The sequence below is a fragment of the Cervus elaphus genome, chromosome 1, assembly GCF_910594005.1.
Source record: "Cervus elaphus chromosome 1, mCerEla1.1, whole genome shotgun sequence".
NCBI lineage: Eukaryota > Metazoa > Chordata > Mammalia > Artiodactyla > Cervidae > Cervus > Cervus elaphus.
This window is the reverse complement of record NC_057815.1, coordinates 95,151,331-95,171,529: the sequence shown is the minus strand read 5'-3', so window position 1 is coordinate 95,171,529 and position 20,199 is coordinate 95,151,331. Positions and strand designations below refer to the sequence as shown.

At 37.0% G+C, this 20,199-nt stretch overlaps 1 protein-coding gene across 1 annotated transcript; it reads right to left on the bottom strand.

The window, feature by feature from the left end:
- Nucleotides 1-4,057: 4,057 nt before the first annotated feature.
- On the bottom strand, nt 4,058-5,002 carry LOC122703224 (olfactory receptor 5G3-like). Its single transcript, XM_043917344.1, has one exon. The coding sequence runs from the start codon at nt 5,000-5,002 to the stop codon at nt 4,058-4,060; it is 945 nt and encodes a 314-aa protein (XP_043773279.1).
- Between the last annotated feature and the right edge of the window lie 15,197 nt (nt 5,003-20,199).

The following is a 20,199-nucleotide window of genomic DNA, read 5'->3' as shown; positions in this document are numbered from 1 at the left end:
TAATTCCTTGCCCTTTTCTGGCTCCCATACAGCACAGTATGATGCACATATTTTCCGTGAAAGTTTTGAGTCAATTGCACTTGATGCCCGAAGAACCCTGAAACTCAAGGGTCTACATCCATAGAAGAGAAATTAAAGTGAATCAGATACAGAGTTTGACCCAATATTACCTCACAATGGGACTTTTTTCTCAAAGACAGATCTCTAAAGAAAAACAAAATACTCTCATCTTGGGACCATGTTTGAGAAGTGAAGCAGATTTCTACTGAAAAAGAGGCACTGCATGCTGAGATAAAAACTCACAGTTAAAAAGTTATTTCTGAAAGTAGATACAGATTACTTTGGGAGATGGGACATAAATGAGGGAAAATCAAATATATAACACTAACTATACACAACACTTGGGAATATCTCACTTTAGGTTTATTTAAACTGACTAGGGAAAGTCCATCCAGTAGTCATGTGTAGATGTGAGAGTTGGACCAAAAAGGCTGAGCACCAAAGAATTGATGCTTTTGAACTGTGGTGTCAGAGAAGACTCTTGAGAGTGCCTTGGACTGAAAGGAGGTCCAACTAGTCCATCCTAAAGGAAATCAGTCCTGGGTTCATTGGAAGGACTGATGCTGAAGTTCCAATACTTTGGCCACCTGATGTGAAGAGCTGACTCGTGGGAAAAGACCCTGATGCTGGGAAAGGTTTAAGGTGAGAGGAGAAGGGGACGACAGAGGATGAGCTGGCTGGATGGCATCACCGACTCGATGGACAAGAATTTGAGTAAACTCCAGGAGTTGGTGATGGACAGGGAGGCCTGGCGTGCTTCAGTCCATAGGGTCGCAAAGAGTCAGACATGACTGAGCGACTGAACAACAACAGGGAAAATCCCCAGTTGAGGAATGGGCTCCCAGAGACCACTTGCCAAAATACTTTAAAGTATATAATATAGTCATGCTAAGTTGCTTCAGTCATGTCTGACTCTTTGCAACACTATGGAGTTGTAGTCCACCAGGTTCCTCTGTCCATGGTATTCTCCAGGCAGGAATAATGGAGTGAGAAGCCATGCCCTCTCCCAGGGGATGTTCCTGATCCAGGATCAAACATGCATCTCTTGTGTCTCCTGCATCGACAGGCAGGTTCTTTATTACTAGCACCACCTGGGAAGCTGTTAGGGGTCAAAACTTATTTTCAAATATACCACAGCACTTGGTACTTCTAGGAGAAACTAGTTAATCAAAACCTAACCTGACAGGGTATTATTAGAGTTTAACTGACCTGTGGGGAGGGAGAGGGCCAACTTTATCTTCCTCTGAACTTCCACATGGGGGAAGGGAAGTACCCAACTCCAGCCCACTCTAACCTTCTTATGCCAACTTATGGGGGGTGAGGAGACCCTGTGAAACAATTGTGAAGTTTATAATTCAGATACCTCAGTTCACTAAAAGACTGAGACCTAATCATAGGACATAGAACACGTCTCTTCCCCTCACACCTCACATCACAGTTACTAGAGACCCATTTACAGCAACTCCTTTTACTCAGCACACCATGTCTGGCTACCAAGAAACAATTACAAGGCATACAGAAAGGCAAAAAATACAACTGGACAAGACAGAGCAAAGGTCAGAACCAGAACCGGCAGGGATATAGGAGTGATAAGACCAGGAATTTAAATTGGCTCCGATTAAAATGCTAGAGATCAAATACACTGTGACAAAAAAAAAAAAAAATTTTGATGAGATGATTAGTAGACTGGATGTGGCTGAGGAAAGGATCAGTGTACTTGAGAACGCAATAGAAACTTCAGAAACTGAAAACAAGAGTGAATGAAGACTGAAAAAAAAAAAACAAAAACAAAAACAGAATGGCTAAGGACTGTGGAATAACGCAAAAGTTGTAACATATGCACAGTGGTAATATCTAGAGAAGTATTTCAAACAAAATGACTAGGAATTTCCCCACTAATATTAGACACCAAACCACAGATCCAGGGAACTCAGAGAACACGAAGTGGGATAAATGCCAAAAATGAATAATAACTATACTTAAAATTTTCAAACTATGAAAATCAATAGTAAAGAAAAAATCTGGAAAGAAGCCAGGGGCAAAAAATATCACCTACAGAGAAACAAAAGTAAGGATTACATCAGAGTTCTTCTGAGAAACTATACCTTATGAAAATTAAGCACCTCCTCCCAGGTATCAGCATTGCCAATCAGGTGATTTCAGTGTGTGGATGCCATAACTGACATATAATTTCCCTGCTACTGATGTTGAGACTCACTCTTTAAAAAAAAAAAAAAAATAAGGAGAACCGCTTACAGACTTACAGCGTGAACAAAAATGCAGCTCCAACTGAATTTCTGTCACTTCCTAACGTGAAGAATCAGCTACAAACATTTCTCACTAATAAAAGCAAGCAAAATAAAAATGATCTTAACAAGCAACACGTTACACTTATAAAGTCTGAAGGAAAAGAATATGATGCTGTAAGGGAAAAATACAGAATGGCTCAAATGAGATTGGAGAGTTAGGGTTATTCTCGGAATGAAAGTCACATTAGCCAGTATTTTTAAAAAGTAGTTATCCATGTAAATATGGTACAAAAAGTATTCTAGACAGAAAATACATTAGGGTTTCAGGATAGCAACAGCTAGAGCTAGAGAATACAGTTGGTTTTGAATATATTTGCATATACTTGGGGAAGGAACACAGAGGCATTGAGAAAATTCATAATTATCATTTGTTTCCTATTGTTCTTCTTTCAATCCCCTTTCAAAAGATGTTGCATCATAAATATTTAAGAAAAAATTAAACAGACAGGAAATACTTCAGGTGTCATATTAGGAAATGGAAATCTCAAAAGGTAATGTGATTTGTGATATGCTATATAACAAAGACACAGAACAGATGGATTTAAGGCAAAATTTGATGGAAAAGAAGCTGCTGATCTTTCTAGATAAAACCAGGAAGAATGTATGTTTCCCCTTGTCACACCTAAGTCCAAGTTTTAACAATTCTTTTTTTTTTTAAATATTTGTTTTATATTGGAGTATGTTTGATTAACAATGTTCTGTTAATTTCAGGTGTACTACAAAGTGATTCAGTTATACACATATGTATATCTATTCCTTTTCAAATTCTTTTCCCATTTAGACTGTTACAGAATATTGAGCAGAGTTCTCTCTGCTATACAGAGGTCTTTGCTGGTAACCCTTTTAAACTATATGTTAAATGTAGTAGTGTGTATTGGTCAATCCCAAACCCCCAAGTTATTCCTTGCCCCACCTACCTTTCCTTTTTGGTAACCATAAGTTTGTTTTCTAAGACTGTGAGTATGTTTTTGTTTTGTAATTAAGTTTATTTGCATCATTTTTTTTACATTGTGCATATAAGTGATATCCTATGGTATTTGTCTTTCTCTCTTTTACTGACTACACTTACTATGATAATTTCCAGGGTTAGTAAAATGATGTTGAAAATTTTTACAAGACTGACAATTAGTGATGATAGTTTTATATCTGGATAAATTTAAGACAATATTTTGTATGCCATTCAAATTTCATATTTGCATTGTCATGTGTTCTACAACTGTTCACTCACTTTCCATTGCTCAGCTTTTACCAAGGTCCATGAAACCTTTATTAATGAACTCTGGTGAACTTTCCCTTATACCATTTGATTTTCTGGGGAAGATTAGATTGTTTTCCCACATATAAGAATGCATAAATGTCCTTCTGGATTATGTTACATTTATACCATATATATATGGTATTTATTATGGTATTATATATTATGGTATTATATATATGGTATTTATACCATATATATAATATAAAATATATATATATATATATAATATAATTATATATATATATAATATTTTGTATTCCCTATTATTTTACAAAGGAGAAGACTGAAGAAAAAGCAATATAAGCAGTAGTTTCAGTATATACAACTGTCAGACCTAGGGATTAAAAAGAGTCTATTTCTTAGTCCAGTATTCTTTTAACCACACATAATCAAATCAACATCTTTGGTGCAGCACAATTAGAATTCTATTTTATCCACCTTTAAAAATAGTTTTCCTTTCAAACCTCCTGCTGAATGAATTCTTCACCTCTTTGTTCCTCAAGCTGTAGATAAGAGGGTTCAACATGGGAGTTAATACCGTGTAAAAGAGGGAAATCACTTTACAGATATCTAGGGAGGAACTTGAGCTAGGTCGAACATAAACGAAGAAAAGAGTCCCATACAGGATGGAGACAACTGCCAGCTGGGAAGAACAAGTAGAGAAAGCTTTCCTCCTCCCATCGGCAGTCTGGATCCTCAGGATGGCCACCAGGATGCAAACATAGGAGATCATGATGATCAGGCCACTGAGCACTCCTATTGCTCCAGCCAAGGTGAAAAGTATACATTTAATCACTGAGGTGTCTGTGCATGCTAGGGAAAGCAGTGGTGAAATGTCACAGAAAAAGTGATTGACGACATTTGGACCACAGAAGGGTAAGTAAAAAGTGAGAATCATATGGGTCATGGTGCTTACAAGAGCCACAGCATAAGGGCCTATAACCAGCTGCACACAGACCCTCTGGGACATAATAAGTGTGTACAACAAGGGCTTGCAGATGGCCATATACCAATCATAGGCCATGGAAGCCAGCAGGAAACATTCAGTGGCCACAAAAAGACCAAAGGAAAACATCTGTGCAGCACAACCCATGAAGGAGATGCTTCTTTGATTTGCAAAGAAATCACACAGCATCTTGGGGGCAATGGAAGAAGAGGAACACAAGTCTACAAAGGACAAGTGACTAAGAAAAAGGTACATAGGAGTGTGGAGTCTGGGATCAATCCATATGAGAGTGATCATCCCCAAGTTACCACCCAGAGTGGCAAGATAGACAAAAAGAAGAAAGAAAAAGAGGACAATCTGCAGATAGAGATGATCTGTGAGGCCCAAGAAAAGAAATTCAGTCACTGCTGTCTGATTCTGATCTTCCATTGGTCATCTGCAATCTGTTATAAGAAAGATTTTCATATCAATGTATGGCAAAAACCACTACAATATTGTAAAGTAATTAGCCTCCAACTAATATAAATAAATGAAAAAAATAAAAAACAAAAAAGAAAGATTTTTTGTTGAAAAATAATCATTGAGTTACAAAGAACATATTAAGCCAATGAAAGGTTCTGTTAGATAGGTCTACAGTAGACAATTACTGAAACACCGTGGAACTAGAAAATAATATTCCCAGATTCTAATTTGGGCTTCCCAGTTGGTGCAGTGGTAAAGAGTCCATCTGCCAATGCAGGAGACACTAGAGATGTGGGTTCAATCCCTGGGTCATGAAGAACCCCTGGAGTAGGAAATGGCAACCTGTCCCAGGATACTTGCCTGGAAAATCCCAAGGGCAGAGGAGCCTGATGGGCTAGAGTATGGGGTCGCAAAAGTCAGACATGACTGAACGACTGAGCACACACACAGATACTAGATCATGGCAGTTTGTGCAAAGATCCTGTGTAAACTCGGGCGATTCACCATAAATCTCTACTGTTTGCCACAAAGAGTCCAAGCCTGTAATCTAAAAATCTTTCAAGTTACAAATTTGTATATGAACTACCTTTCATGTTTCATCTTATTGCATAATTGGATATAGAACCCCAGCTAGAAAAACCTTGCTAGGAATACTATAAGATCAATGAGATATTCAGATCCTAACATATGACATCTGAGAAATGCAAGACAGGGAATTTTTTTTTATCTTAATGATCACAACCATCCTAATATTTTTAACACACAATTCACATATGTGTTTATCAGTCTATTCCCTACTACCATTTATACAAAGATGTGGAAAGGGTAATATACACAAATAACAGAGGTTACTCATCTAAAAGAATATGACCCATGGAAGGAATGAGGATGCCTTGCCTGTAATATCAAATGATCTGGCATCATTGGACAGCAAGTTGTCATGGAAACTATATAAATAATTTAGCCTCTCTGCACCAAAATAATGGAGAATTATTTTATATGATATCTCATATTTCATATAAACTTCTTTTAGGACATTTACCCTGAAATCTACCAGGCAATATCAATTATGGTACTGATATATGTAAAGTACCAAATGCATGAGACTTTAGCATGAAATCCGTTCAAGAATATGTTACTTTCTGATTCATTAAGGAATTAGGAATCAAACTGTTTAAAATTCCTACAAGAAGATCACTATGTAGGGTAATTTGTATGAAAAATACCTTGTTTTAAATAACATTTATTATCACTGCAGTGATAAATAAATGCAATAAACTATTCTTGAGTTATATAATAGTTATATGTAGAGCTTGATAAATGAAAAATAAGTGACTTGATTTGTGATTATCTATGATTATGATTTTCTGCTAATCCTAAGGTGGAGTATATTTTCAGCAGTCACAGAGATATTTCTCAGCATAGATTAAGAGCATTATCCATTGCATTAAATGCTTTTGTTTTGTTAAAATTTTAGTCCAAGAACTTTTTAGTTATTTGAATGTGAGTAAATTTAGGTCTTTTATAAAGCAAGGAAGATGGTCTTTATGACAGTTTCACAGCTAACATTCTGTGACTTTAGAATTCTTTATGGACTTTGTAGTATCTGTATATTACACAGAAATAAACAAGAAAATAAGATCTGAAAAAGTCACAGAAAACAGTTACTTTGCCTGTTTAAGGAAGTGAATAAAATGCCAGTCTGCTCTCTTTAAAAGAGAACTTGGTCTGGAAGGGTTACATTCCCAAAGTTCAAACACAGCCTGAAGCTTTTCCATCATACTTCAAAAACGTCATATTATCCAGAAAGCAAAGTACTCACTTCCTTAAGGATATTCTTTATGTAGGTCCTTTGATTGCTGCAAGGAAATAACCATTTTCCATATATAAGGATAGAATATTCAATTTCCTTCATGGTGACAACTTTTTCTAAGAGGCATGACTTTCCAGTACTTGGTGAAGAAGATAAATCCATCATCTTGAACATTCTAGGAGAAAAGAGATTCTCTTTGACCTGCACATTGATTCACATACTGCATAGAATAAGATACTCTCCCTTGGGAGTTTACAGTAATTTAGAGCCAGGTCCCCAAAGAACTAAAGCCACAAGAGTTTACATCTGCAGTCACAAAATTAACATGATCACAGAGGCATCTGGACCAAGTGTTTTTTCCTGTCTTCCCTGGAAAGAAGATGCCTAAGAAAACAGTGTATGTTTTTCCCCCTTTTGGATCCTCCCAAACAAGAGCTCTCTTTTCTAGCAGGGAGGAGGGACCCATTGGTCACCCAGCACCAGTGCTGCCAGGTTTGCTATCTGGTTCTAGAGCCACCCTGCCTGGGTGTGAATCTTCATGTCATCATTTACTGTCACTCTGAGCAAGCTTTAAATCTCTCTGTGCCTCATTCTCTTAATGTATAAAGTAAACAAAGATGGTTTCTAGCTCACAAAGATGTTGGAAGCACTTAATGAAGCAAAACGTTAAAAGAATTAAAAACAAGGTCCAGCATAGAATCAGTGTTCACTCGTCATTTACTATCATAAGGGAACTATAAGACTATTTAGGAGACAATATCTAGATATAAAAGTAAGACACCAGTTCAAAGTAGCATGTTCTTCTCTCTAGACAAAAGATGAAAAAACAGTCTCTGAATTTGAAAGGAGGACAGGTCACTGTAGCAGTAAAGAAGGAAATTTTCAAAAAAGAAGTTGGTCTGAAAGCACAGTTTAGATTTACTGAAGTTAAGAGCAAAGACATTCCAGTCAGTGCTGATGAGTTGATCAGAAGTAGGGAGGCAAGAACAAAGGCAAGAAGTTTGTTTTGCACAGGATTGTTGCAGAAGAGAGAGAAGAACATGCAGAGTCTGATGCCATTGAGTGAATTCTCTAAATCACCACTTCTCTGAGAATCCTAATTGCTTACCCCCCTCAACAAGGCCAGATATCACTCCCATAACACTTCATTGTTAGCTCATTTATGAGTCCTCTTAAGTATCTAACTCAGAAGGCTGTCAATAATTGTGTTCTGTACATATTTGTTGAATTTGTGGGAATAAACCTATAAAATCTGTATATTCATAACGGTTCATGTTTTGCAATTAAAATTATGCTATATACTTTTTAAATTGGAGGATAATTGCTTTATAATGCTGTGTTGGTTTATGCTTTGCAACAAGGTGAATCAGCTATAAGTACACATACTTATGCTATAATTAAAGATACCGATGGAAAAATACTTGTTATTTTTCTTAAAATGATTTAAAATCAATGAGGAAGCAATGAAAACAGATTTTTAAAAATAGAGAATGACAGTACATTAAATCAACCAAAAAAGGAATATGAACAATAACAGAAAGTATTCAATTAATTAAAAAATTATTGGAAAATCCTTGCTTGTCACATTAAAATAAAAGTAATATCTCTTCTGTGGAATAGCAAGTTTAAAAAAAGAAATAGCAAAATGATATCAGGCAATGCAAGGTGAGCCGGCTGAGCCCAAGAAAGAAAATTATATGCCAATTTTTAGTTACATGAAACAAAACCAAAAAAGGAGTATAGATGCTTCTGAAAGCAATCATGGAAGACACATAAGATCTCTATGGAGAAAGAGTGTACAAAGTGTCTTGAAGGAAAAAAACATAAATTAAATAGCTCATGGTTTATTCTAGTAAAGTGTGTGGGCTTCATTTTTTTCTTAAATGTAGGGTAAAACTCAAATTGTTCTCAAAATTCTCCACAACATCATTCTACACTACACTCATCACAATGAATACTCTTACTGATGGAACCAAGACTGGAAAACTCTGTTTATAGGAAATGGTGGTATGACAATAATAATAATATAACCAATAAGGACTAATACTAAGTAACATAATCAAACAAAAATCTTGAGATAAAAAAGAAGGAATTTTACAGGCATTCTGAACAGCCCATCAATCTCCTCCTCTTGGTGTGCCTGACTCTGTGATCCCATGAACTGTAGCCGGCTGGGTTCCTCTGTCCATGGGATTTTCCAAACATGAATACTGGAGTGGGTTGCCATTTACTTCTCCACCTCTTGGTGTAGGAAATTATTAAATATTGCTTAAGTGTGACATATATCATTTTCAGTTCAATTCACTTCAGTCACTCAGTCATGTCTGACTCTTTGCGACCCCGCGGATCACAGCACGCCAGGCCTCCCTGTCCATCACCAACTCCCGGAGTCCACCCAAACCCATGTCCATTGAGTTGATGATGCCATCCAGCCATCTCATCCTCTGTTGTCCCCTTCTCCTCCTGCCCTCAATCTTTCCCAGCATCAGAGTCTTTTCCAATGAGTCAGCTCTTCGCAGCAGGAGGCCAAAGTATTGGAATTTCGGCTTCAACATCAGTCCTTCCAATGAACACCAAGGACTGATCTCCTTTAGGATGGACTGGTTGGATCTCCTTGCAGTCAAGGGACTCTCAAGAGTCTTCTCCAACACCACAGTTCAAAAGCATCAATTCTTCGGTGCTCAGCTTTCTTTATAGTCCAACTCTCACATCCATACATGACTACTGGAAAAACCATAGCCTTGACTAGATGGACCTTTGCTGGCAAAGTAATGTCTCTTCTTTTTAATGTGCTGTCTAGATTGGTCATAACTTTCCTTCCAAGGTGTAAGTATCTTTTAATTTCATCGCTTGAATCACAATCTGCAGTGATTTTGGAGCTCCCAAAAAATAAAGTCAGCCACTGTTTCCACTGATTTCCCATCTATTTGCCATGAAGTGATGGGACCGAATGCCATGATCTTAGTTTTCTGAATGTTGAGCTTTAAGCCAACTTTTTCACTCTCCTCTTTCACTTTCATCAAGAGGTTTAGTTCTTCTTCACCTAATGCCATAAGAGTGGTCTCATCTGCATATCTGAGGTTATTGATATTTCTCCCGACAATCTTAATTCTAGTTGTACTTCATCCAGCCCAGTGTTTCTCATGATGCATTCTGTGTATAAGTTAAATAAGCAGGGTGACAATATACGGCCGTGATGCACTCCTTTACCAATTTGGAACCAGTCTGTTGTTCCGTGCCCAGTTCTAACTGTTGCTTCCTGACCTGCATACAGATTTCTCAAGAGGAAGGTCAAGTGATCTGGTATTCATTCCCATCTCTTTCAGAGTTTTCCACAGTTTGCTGCGATCTACACAGCCAAAGATTTTGGCATAGTCAATAAAGCAGATATAGATGTGTCTCTGGAACTCGTTTGTTTTTTCAAAGATCCAGTGGATGTTGGCAATTTGATCTCTGGTTCCTCTGCCTTTTCTAAAGCCAGCTTGAATGTCTGGAAGTTCATGGTTTGCATATTCTTGAAGCCTGGCATGGAGAATTTTGAGCATTACTTTACTAGCATGTGAGATGAGTGCAATTATGTGGTAGTTCGAGCATTCTTTGACATTGTCTTTCTTAGGTATTGGAATGAAAACTGATCTTTTCCAGTCCTCTGGGAACTGCTGAGTTTTCCAAATTTGCTGGCATATTGAGTGTAGCACTTTCACAGCATCATCTATGAGGATTTGAAATAGCTCAACTGGAATTCCATCACCTCCACCAACTTTGTAGTAAAACTTCCTAAGGCCCACTGACTTCACATTCCAGGATGTCTGGTTCTAGGTGAGTGATCACACCATCATGATTATCTGGGTCATGAAGATCTTTTCTGTATAATTCTTCTGTGTGTTCTTACTACCTCTTCTTAATAGCTTCTGCTTCAGTTAAGGTCCATCCCATTTCTGTCCTTGATTGAGCCCATCTTTGCATGAAATGTTCCCTTGGTGTCTCTAATGTTCTTGAAGAGATCTCTAGTCTTTCCCATTCTATTGTTTTCCTCTATTTCTTTGCACTGATCACCGAGGAAGGCTTTCTTATCTCTCCTTACTATTCTTTGGAACTCTGCATTCAAATGGGAATACCTTTTCTTTTCTCCTTTGTTTTTTGCTTCTCTTTTTTCACAGCTATTTGTAAGGCCTCCTCAGACAGCCATTTTGCTTTTTTGCATTTCTTTTTCTTGGGGGTGGTCTTGATCCCTGTCTCCTGTACAATGTCATGAACCTCTGCCCATAGTTCATCAGGCACTCTCTCTATCAGATCTAGTGCCTTAACTCTATTTCTCACTTCCACTGTATAATCATAAGGGATTTGGTTTAGGTCATCCCTAAATGGTCTAGTGGTTTTCCCCACTTTCTTCAATTTAAGTCTGAATTTGGCAATAAGGAGTTCATGATCTGAGCCACAGTCAGCTCCTGGTCTTGTTTTTGCTGACTGTATAGAGCTTCTCCATCTTTGGCTGCAAAAAATATAATCGGTCTGATTTCGGTGTTGGCCATCTGGTGATGTCCATGTGTACAGCCGTCTCTTGTGTTGTTGCAAGAGGGTGTTTGCTATGACCAGTGTGATCTCTTGGCAAAACTCTGTTAGCTTTTGCCCTGCTTCATTCTATACTCCAAGGCCAAATTTGCCTGTTATTCCAGGTGTTTCTTGACTTCCTACTTTTGCATTCCAGTCCCCTATAATGAAAAGATATGTTTTGGGGGTGTTATTTATAAAAGGTCTTGTAAGTCTTCACAGAACCGTTCAACTTCAACTTCTTTAATGTACTGGTCAAGGCATGGACTTAGATTACCGTGATATTGAATGGTTTGCCTTGGAAATGAACTGAGATCATTCTGTCATTTTTGAGATTGCATCCAAGTACTGCATTTCAGACTCTTTTCTTGACTATGACGGCTACTCCATTTCTTCCAAAGGCTTCCTGCCCACAGTAGTAGATATAATGGTCATCTGTGTTAAATTCACCCATTCCAGTCCATTTTAGTTCACTGATTCCTAGAATGTCGACATTCACTCTTACCATCTCCTGTTTGACCACTTCCAATTCACCTTGATTCATGGACCTAACATGCCAGGTTCCTATGCAATATTGCTCTTTACACCATCAGACCTTGCTTCTGTCACCAGTCACATCCACAACTGGGTGTTGCTTTTGCTTTGGCTCCATCCCTTCATTCTTTCTGGAGTTATTTCTCCACTGATCTCCAGTAGCATATTTGGCACCTACTGACCTGGGGAGTCCATCTTTCCGTGTCCTATCTTTTTGCCTTCTCACACTGTTCATGGGGTTCTCAAGGCAAGAATACTGAAGTGGTTTGCCATTCCCTTCTCCAGTAGACCACATTTTGTCAGACCTCTCCACCATGACCTGACTGTCTTGGCTGGCCCCATATGACATGACTTAGTTTCATTGAGTTAGACAAGCTGTGGTCCATGTGATTAGATTGGCTAGTTTTCTGTGATTGTGGTTTCAGTCTGTCTGCCCTCTGATGCCCTCTCTCAGCACCTACCATCTTAGTGGGGTTTCTCTTACCTTGGATGTGGGGTATCTCTTTTTGGCTGCTCCAGCAAAGCACAGCTGCTGCTCCTGACCTTGGACGTGGGGTATCTCCTCATGGCCACTGCTCTTGAGCTTGGATTATTTTATATGTAAGTATATTCTAAGATGCAAAATTTGTTACTAAGGCATTGAAAAGTGAAACTGAGAGTATCTCAGTCATGTCCTACTCTTTGCCACCCCATGGACTGTAGACTGTCAGGCTCCTCTGTCCTGATACTGGAGTGGGTAGCCGTTCCCTCCTCCAGGGGATCTTTGCAACTCAGGGATCAAACCTAGGTCTCCCGCATTGCAGGCGGATTCTTTACCATCTGAGCCACCAGTGAAGCCCAAACCTGGAGCCCCAGCACTAAGAGCACTGAATCCTTACCACTGAACTGCCAGGGAAGTCCCTAGGGGCATTAGGGAAAATAATATAAACTATCAAAATCAGACTATGAAAAGAACATAAGGAACGTAAGTGTACTAATATTAATATCTTTCATACCAATATGATCTTAAGGTAATAACTCTAGAAACAAAAATGTATAACATTGCTCCTAAAGATTAATATCAGAAAGGGTAAAAGTGAATTGTAAAATTTTCATATTACCAGAATAAATTTACATATTTTATACATGCCAAAAACATGAAAAATTTATACCATAAAGTAAAATATTTTTTAAAAGCTTTTAAATGAAATAGCACATTTAAAACAAAACTTATCTATTATTGCAGCATAATCAGTTATAATAAAAAAAGATTGGGAGTAGTTTTGTATCAATAAGGGATTTACTAAATAGTTCTCAAAATGAGTTAGAGCTATGTTTATTGATTCAACATAATATCCTAAATTATTTGACTCAAAAAAGGAAGGTGTAGAAGTATGTACAAGGTAAGCTTTCATTTATGTTATTATAAAAGCACACAAATTTACATCTGTGTATGCTTTCATATGCAGAGGAAAATCTCTTGATAAGAAATATCTTCATAGGAATCTATGTAAAGTGGATGGGAAACAGCATTTATTTACCCGTGCTATCATGCAATTTAATTTTGTACTAAGTGCAATCATACTTTATAACTGAAAAGGAACAGACACTAAAAGTCTTGTTGGAAGTAATATTTAATCAGATGAAAATATATTCATATATTTATTGGAAAACAGAATAAGAAACAGCATGTATAATATGCATGCTCAAAGGAATTTCATTCAAATTTACTATTTACCCATGCCTTCATCTCTAAACCTTATAATTTACTTTCTTCCTACAGCTTTATCAAAAATAAATGTAACATGTAAGCTACCAGCTGTAAAGCAAGAAATTTACTTTTCTAGAAAATGTATATGCATTTCAACAGGAGTAATATAGGTGTTAATAGAGGTGGTCCTAGTTTCGAGTGCTTCTGATTGTCAATTTCCCACATTACATCACCATATTTAATTCTTTGCTCTATAATTCCTTTCACATGCATTATCTAATCTGGTATGCAGCCAAGTAGTAGTTATAAAGCTTGTGAGGCTGACATGATAAATTAAACTATAATGCCACATCCTAATATTCTCAGCAGTTTCTTGGAGTCATATTTGTTGTTTCTTCCAAACTGAAACAATAATTTAAAAGAAGCCTCAGTCACTTACTCACTGGGCTCTCTACAATATCATGAGATTTCCTTTTCAATTATTAGCCAGTGAGATTTTAAAATCACATCTTAGTTAACTTCAGGCACTAAAGAAGGTGTAGCACATACACTGCTTCCCACTGTTACATTGGTTAGCACGGCAGCCTTTCTGTCTCACTCATCATTTCAGTACACACCACCTGCATTTCTTTACTTCAGAATTTCTTTTCCCACTACTTTTCCCCTAGGCTTCCCAGGTGGCTCAGTGGTAAAGAATCTGCCTGCCAGTGCAGGAGACCCAAAAGAGACAGGTTTGATCCCTGGGTCGGAAAGATCCCCTGGAGGAGGAAATAGCAACCTGCTTCAGTAGTCTTGTTTGGAGAATTCCATGGACAGAGGAGCCTGACAGGTTACAGTCCATGGGGTCTCAAAGAGTTGAACACATCTGAACAAACACACACACACATACTTCTCTACCACCCAACAAGCCAGATGTGTCGAAAGAATAAAACCCTCAGGAGTAAATTTCAGCCAAATACTGATTAAAAGAAATGAGAAAATGAGGCAAAAATGAACCAAGTGCAGATGAGACAAAAAGCACACAAGAAGAATGCAGATGTAAGTCCAAGCATATCAATAATCACTTGAAATCAGTTCAGTCCAGTTCAGTCACTGTCGTGTCCAACTCTTTGCAGCCCCATGGACTTCAACATTCCAGGCCTGCCTGTCCATCACCAACTCCCAGAGTTTACTCAAACTCATGTCCATTGAGTCAGTGATGCCATCCAACCATCTCATCCTCTTTGGTCCCGTTCTCCTCCTGTCTTCAATCTTTCCCAGCATCCCCAACTAAAAGGCAAAATTTTTATTACTGTGAATAAAGCAAGATAATCAATACAAAAACTCCTAAGAAAAATCTACTTCAAATATGAAGACATAAATCGGTCATTAAAACATTGTATACTATACAAAACATTTAGAGATGAGTTAACACTTATTCTTCTGAAACTATTCCAAAAAATTGCAAAAGAAGGTAGACTTCCAACTTATTCTATAAGGCCACCATCACCTTGACACCAAAACCGGACAAATATGTCACACACAAAAAAGAAAATTACTGGCCAATATCACTGATGAACATAGATGCAAAACTTCTCAATAAAATACTGGCAAATGGAATCCAACAATACATTAAAGAAATCATACATAATGATCAAGTGGGATTTACCCCAGGGATGTGAGAATGGTTCAGTATCCATAGATCAATCAGTACAATGCACCATATTAACAAATTGAATAATAAAACTTTTATGATCATTTCCATTGATGAAGAGAAAGCTTTTGATAAAATTCAACATTCATTTACGATAAAAACTTTCCAGAAAGCAGACATACAGGGAATATATCTCAACATAATATGATAAACTCACAGCTAACATTATATTCAATGGTGAAAAGCTGCATTTGTAATGAAACAGTACATTAAACAGATCATACACAATGATCAAGTGGGATTTATTCCAGGGATGCAAGGTTGGTTCAACATCCACAAGTCAATCAATGTGATACACCACATCAACAAATTGCAGAATAAAACTCATATGATAATGAAATAAGGAAAATGTTTCTTTAATGAAATTCACCATGCATTTATGATGAAAACTCTCAACAAAGTGGATACAGAAGGAACATATCTCAACATAACAAAGACCCTTTATGAAAACCCCACTGTTAACATAATGAATGATGAAAAGCTAAATGCATTTCCTCTAAGACCACTAACAAGTCAAGAATGCCCATCCCATATCTTTTATTGAATAAAGTCTTGGAAGTTGTAACCACAGAAATTAGGAAAAAGAAATAAAAGGCATCCAAATTGGAAAGGAAAAAGTAAAACTGTCTTCTTTTCAGATAAAATGAAGCTATATATAGAAAATCCGAAAGATGCCACAAAAAAACTACTAAACCTAACAAATGGATTCAGTAAAGTTGCAGACTACAAAATTGATACACAGAAATCCATTGTGTTTTTATCAGAACTATCAAAAACAGAAATTAAGGAAGCAATCCCACTTACAATTTCACCAAAAGAAGAAAATAACTGGGAATAAATATTACCAAGGAGATAAAAGACTTATACTTGGAACACTATAAGGCACTGATGAAAGAAATTGAAGATGACACAAACAAATGGAAAGCAACTGGATTAGAATAATTAATATTGTTAAAATGATCATATTACCCAAACCATTCTACAGATTTAGGGCTATCCCTATCAAAATACCAATGACATTCTTCACAGAACTAGAACAAATGATTCTAAAATTTGTATGGAAATACAAAAGACCCCAAATAGTCAAATCAATCTTGAGAGAGAAGAACAAAGATAAAAATACCACACTTCTTGATTTCAATTTGTTCTACAGAGCTACTGTAATCAATACAATATGGTGCTGGCACAAAAACAGACATATAAATCAATGGAACAAAAGAGAAAGTTCAGAAATAGGCACACTTATATAGGCAATTAATCTACAACAAAGGAGGCAAGAATATACAGTGAGGAAAAGACATTCTCTTCAATAAATTGTGTTGGGAAAACTGGACAGCTATATGTAAAAGAATCATGGGCTACTTTCTTATACCACATTCAAAAATAAACATAAAGTGGAGAAAAGACTTAAATTTAAGACCAGAAACCAAAAGTTCGCTAGTAGAAAGCATAGACAGTGCCATCTTTGACATTGGTCTTCACAATATTCTTTTGGATATGTCTCAGACCAGAAAAAAAGAAGCAAACATAAACGGATAGGACTGTATCAAATTAAAATGCTTTTCACAACGAGGGGAACTCTCCAAAAAAAAAAATAAATAAATAAAAATAAAAAGGCAGCATACTGAGTGGGAGAGGAAATGCAAATTAGAGCTTGATATTTAAAGAACTCATACAACTCAACAGCAACAAAAAATCCGATTTAAAAAGGGAAGATTAAAAATAGATATTTTCCAAAGAAGACATACAGATGGCCAACAAACACATGAAAAAATGCTTGACATTACTAATCAACAAGGAAAACCAAATGAGATACCACTTCACATTTTTCAGAATAGCTATCAAGAAAAAGATAAAAAATAACAAGTACTGGTGAAGATACAGAGAAAATGAACACTTGTGCACTGTTGGTGGGATTTTCTATCAATGTAGCCATTATGGAAAAGAATATAGAGGTTGCTCAAAAAAATTAAAAATAAAGCTGCCATTTGATCTGAATCTTCTGGATACTTACCCAAAGGAAAACAAAAACTAATTCATAATACATATACAGGGAGGTGGGATGGAGGTTCAAGGGGGAGGAGATATATGTATGCCTATGGCTGATTCCTGCTGATATATGGCAGAAACCAACCCAATAATGTAAATCAATTATTCTCCAAATAAAAATTAATTTAAATATAAAAAACACATATGCACCCATTATCATTGAAGCATTATTTACATTAGCCAAGATAGGGAAACAACTTAAGTGTTTTTGGCTTGGTATATATACAGACATATATATATAGAGAGAGAAATATGTGTATATATACCAATACACACACACACAATGGAATATTATTCAGCCACAGAAAGGCATGAAATCTTGACATTTGTGACAACCCAAATGGATCTAGAGGATATTATGCTAAATGAAATAAGACAGACAAAAACAAATACAGCATGATTTCACTTATATATGAAATTTAACCAAAACAAACCAAAATTAAAATAATCTCATAGAGAACAAAATGATTTCCAGAATGGAGGTGGGTAAAGTTGATCTGGGTGAAATGAGTGAGGAAAATTAAGAGGTACAAGATTCCACTTATATAGGATATAAACCACAGTTCAGTTAAGTTCAGTTGCTCAGTCATGTCAGACTTTGTGATTCCATTGACTGCAGCACTCCAGGATTCCTTATTCATCACCAACTCCCAGAGCTTGTTCAAACTCATGTCCGTCGTGTCGGTGATGCCATCCAACCATCTCATCCTCTCGTCATCCCCTTCTACTGCCTTCAATCTTTCCCAGCATCAGGGTCTTTTACACTGAGTCAGTTCTTCCCATCAGGTGGCCAAAGTATTGGAGCTTCAGCTTCAGCATCAGTCCTTCCAATGAATATTCAGGATTCATTTCCTTTAGGATGGACTGGTTTGACCTCCTTGCAGTCCAAGGGACTCTCAGGAGTCTTCTCCAACACCACTGTTCAAGAGCATCTCTTCTTCGACACTCAATCTTCTTTATATTCCAACTCTCACATCTATACACGACTACTGGAAAAACGATAGCTTTGACTAGATGGACAGTTGTTGGCAAAGTAATGTCTCTGCTTTTTAATATGCTGTCTAGGTTGGTCATAGCTTTTCTTCCAAGGAGCAAATGTCTTTTAATTTCATGGCTGCAGTCACCACCTGCAGTGATTTTGGAGCCCAAAAAAACAAAGTCGCTCACTGTTTCCAGTGTTTCCCCAACTATTTGCCATAAAGTGTTGATCACAAGATGCCGTGATCTTAGTCTTTTGAATGTTGAGTTTTAAGCCAGCTTTTTCACTTTCCTCTTTCACTTTCATAAAGAGGCTCTTCAGTTCCTCTTTGCTTTCTGCCATAAAGGTGGTGTCATCTGCATATCTGAGGTTATTGATGTTTCTCTCAGAATCTTGACTCCAGATTGTGCTTCATCCAGTCTGGCATTTTGCATGATGTAGTCTGCATATAAGTTAAATAAGCAGAGTAACAATATACAGCCTTGTTGTACTCCTTTTCCAATTGGAATCAGTCTGGTGTTCCATGTTCGGTTCTAACTGTTGCTTCTTGACCTGCATACATATTTCTCAGGAGGCAGGTAAGGTGGTCTGGTATTCACATCTCTTGAAGAATTATACACAGTTTTCTGTGATCCACACAGTCAAAGGCTTTGGCATAGTAAAAAAGCAGAAGTTGACATTTTTCTGGAACTCTCTTGCTTTTTTGATGATCCAAAGGATGTTGTCAATTTGATCTCTGGTTCCTCTGCCTTTTTAAAATCCAGCTTGAACATCTAGAAGTTCTTGGTTCACACACTACTGAAGCCTGGCTTGGGGAATTTTGAGATTAATTTGCTAGCGTGTGAGATGAGTGCAATAGTGCAACAGTTTGAACATTCTTTGGCATCACAAGATGAAATATACAGTATAAGGAATATAGTCAATAATACTGTAATACCTGTGTATAGGGACAGATATTAGACTATCATGATGATCTTTTAATAAGCATGCAAATGTTAAATCATTAGTATATCTGAAGTTAGCATAATATTGTATATCAACTATATTTTAATAAAAGTGAAATATTTAATAAATGTCATTTTGTAAACACAATGAAAATTTGATTCCCATGATCAATCTTTTGGCTAATTTTCAAATGGGAAAATCACCATACAAAACCATTGAGCTCTGTCCAGGATCACGGAGCAAATTAGTACCATTGTTGGAACTAGAATCCATGTCCCCTGATTCTCACCCAGTGCAAAAAAGACATCAAAGAGAATATTAAGATCTCTGGACAAAAAGTGATAACTGGAGTGAATCTAAATCTGCACCTCAATGCTCATCGCAGCGTTATTTACTACAGCCAAGATATAGAAGCAACATAAATGTGCATCAGTAGACAAATAGGTAAAGAAGACATGGTATATATAGATACACAATAGAATATTACTTAGCCACAAAAAACAGGGAAATCTTGCCATTTGCAACATCATGGATGGAATCTAATAGGACTTTTCCTAAATGAAATAAGCCAGAGAAAGACAAATACCATAAGATTTCACTTATATGTGGAATCTAAAAAGAAACACAAACATAATAAAAACCAAAGCAGTCTCATGTATAGAGAGAACAAACTTACAGACAAGAGGAGTGTGGTCAGTTGGGCAAAACAGATGAAGGGTATTAAGAGGTGCAAGTGTTAGTCACTTAGTCACATCTGACTCTGTGATCCCATGGACAGTAGACCAGCAGGCTCCTTTGCCCATGGAATTCTCTAGCAAGAATATAGGAGTGGGTTGTCAATTGCTTCCCCAGGACATCTTCCTGACCCAGGGGTCGAACCTGGATCTCCTGCATTGGAGGCAGATTCTTT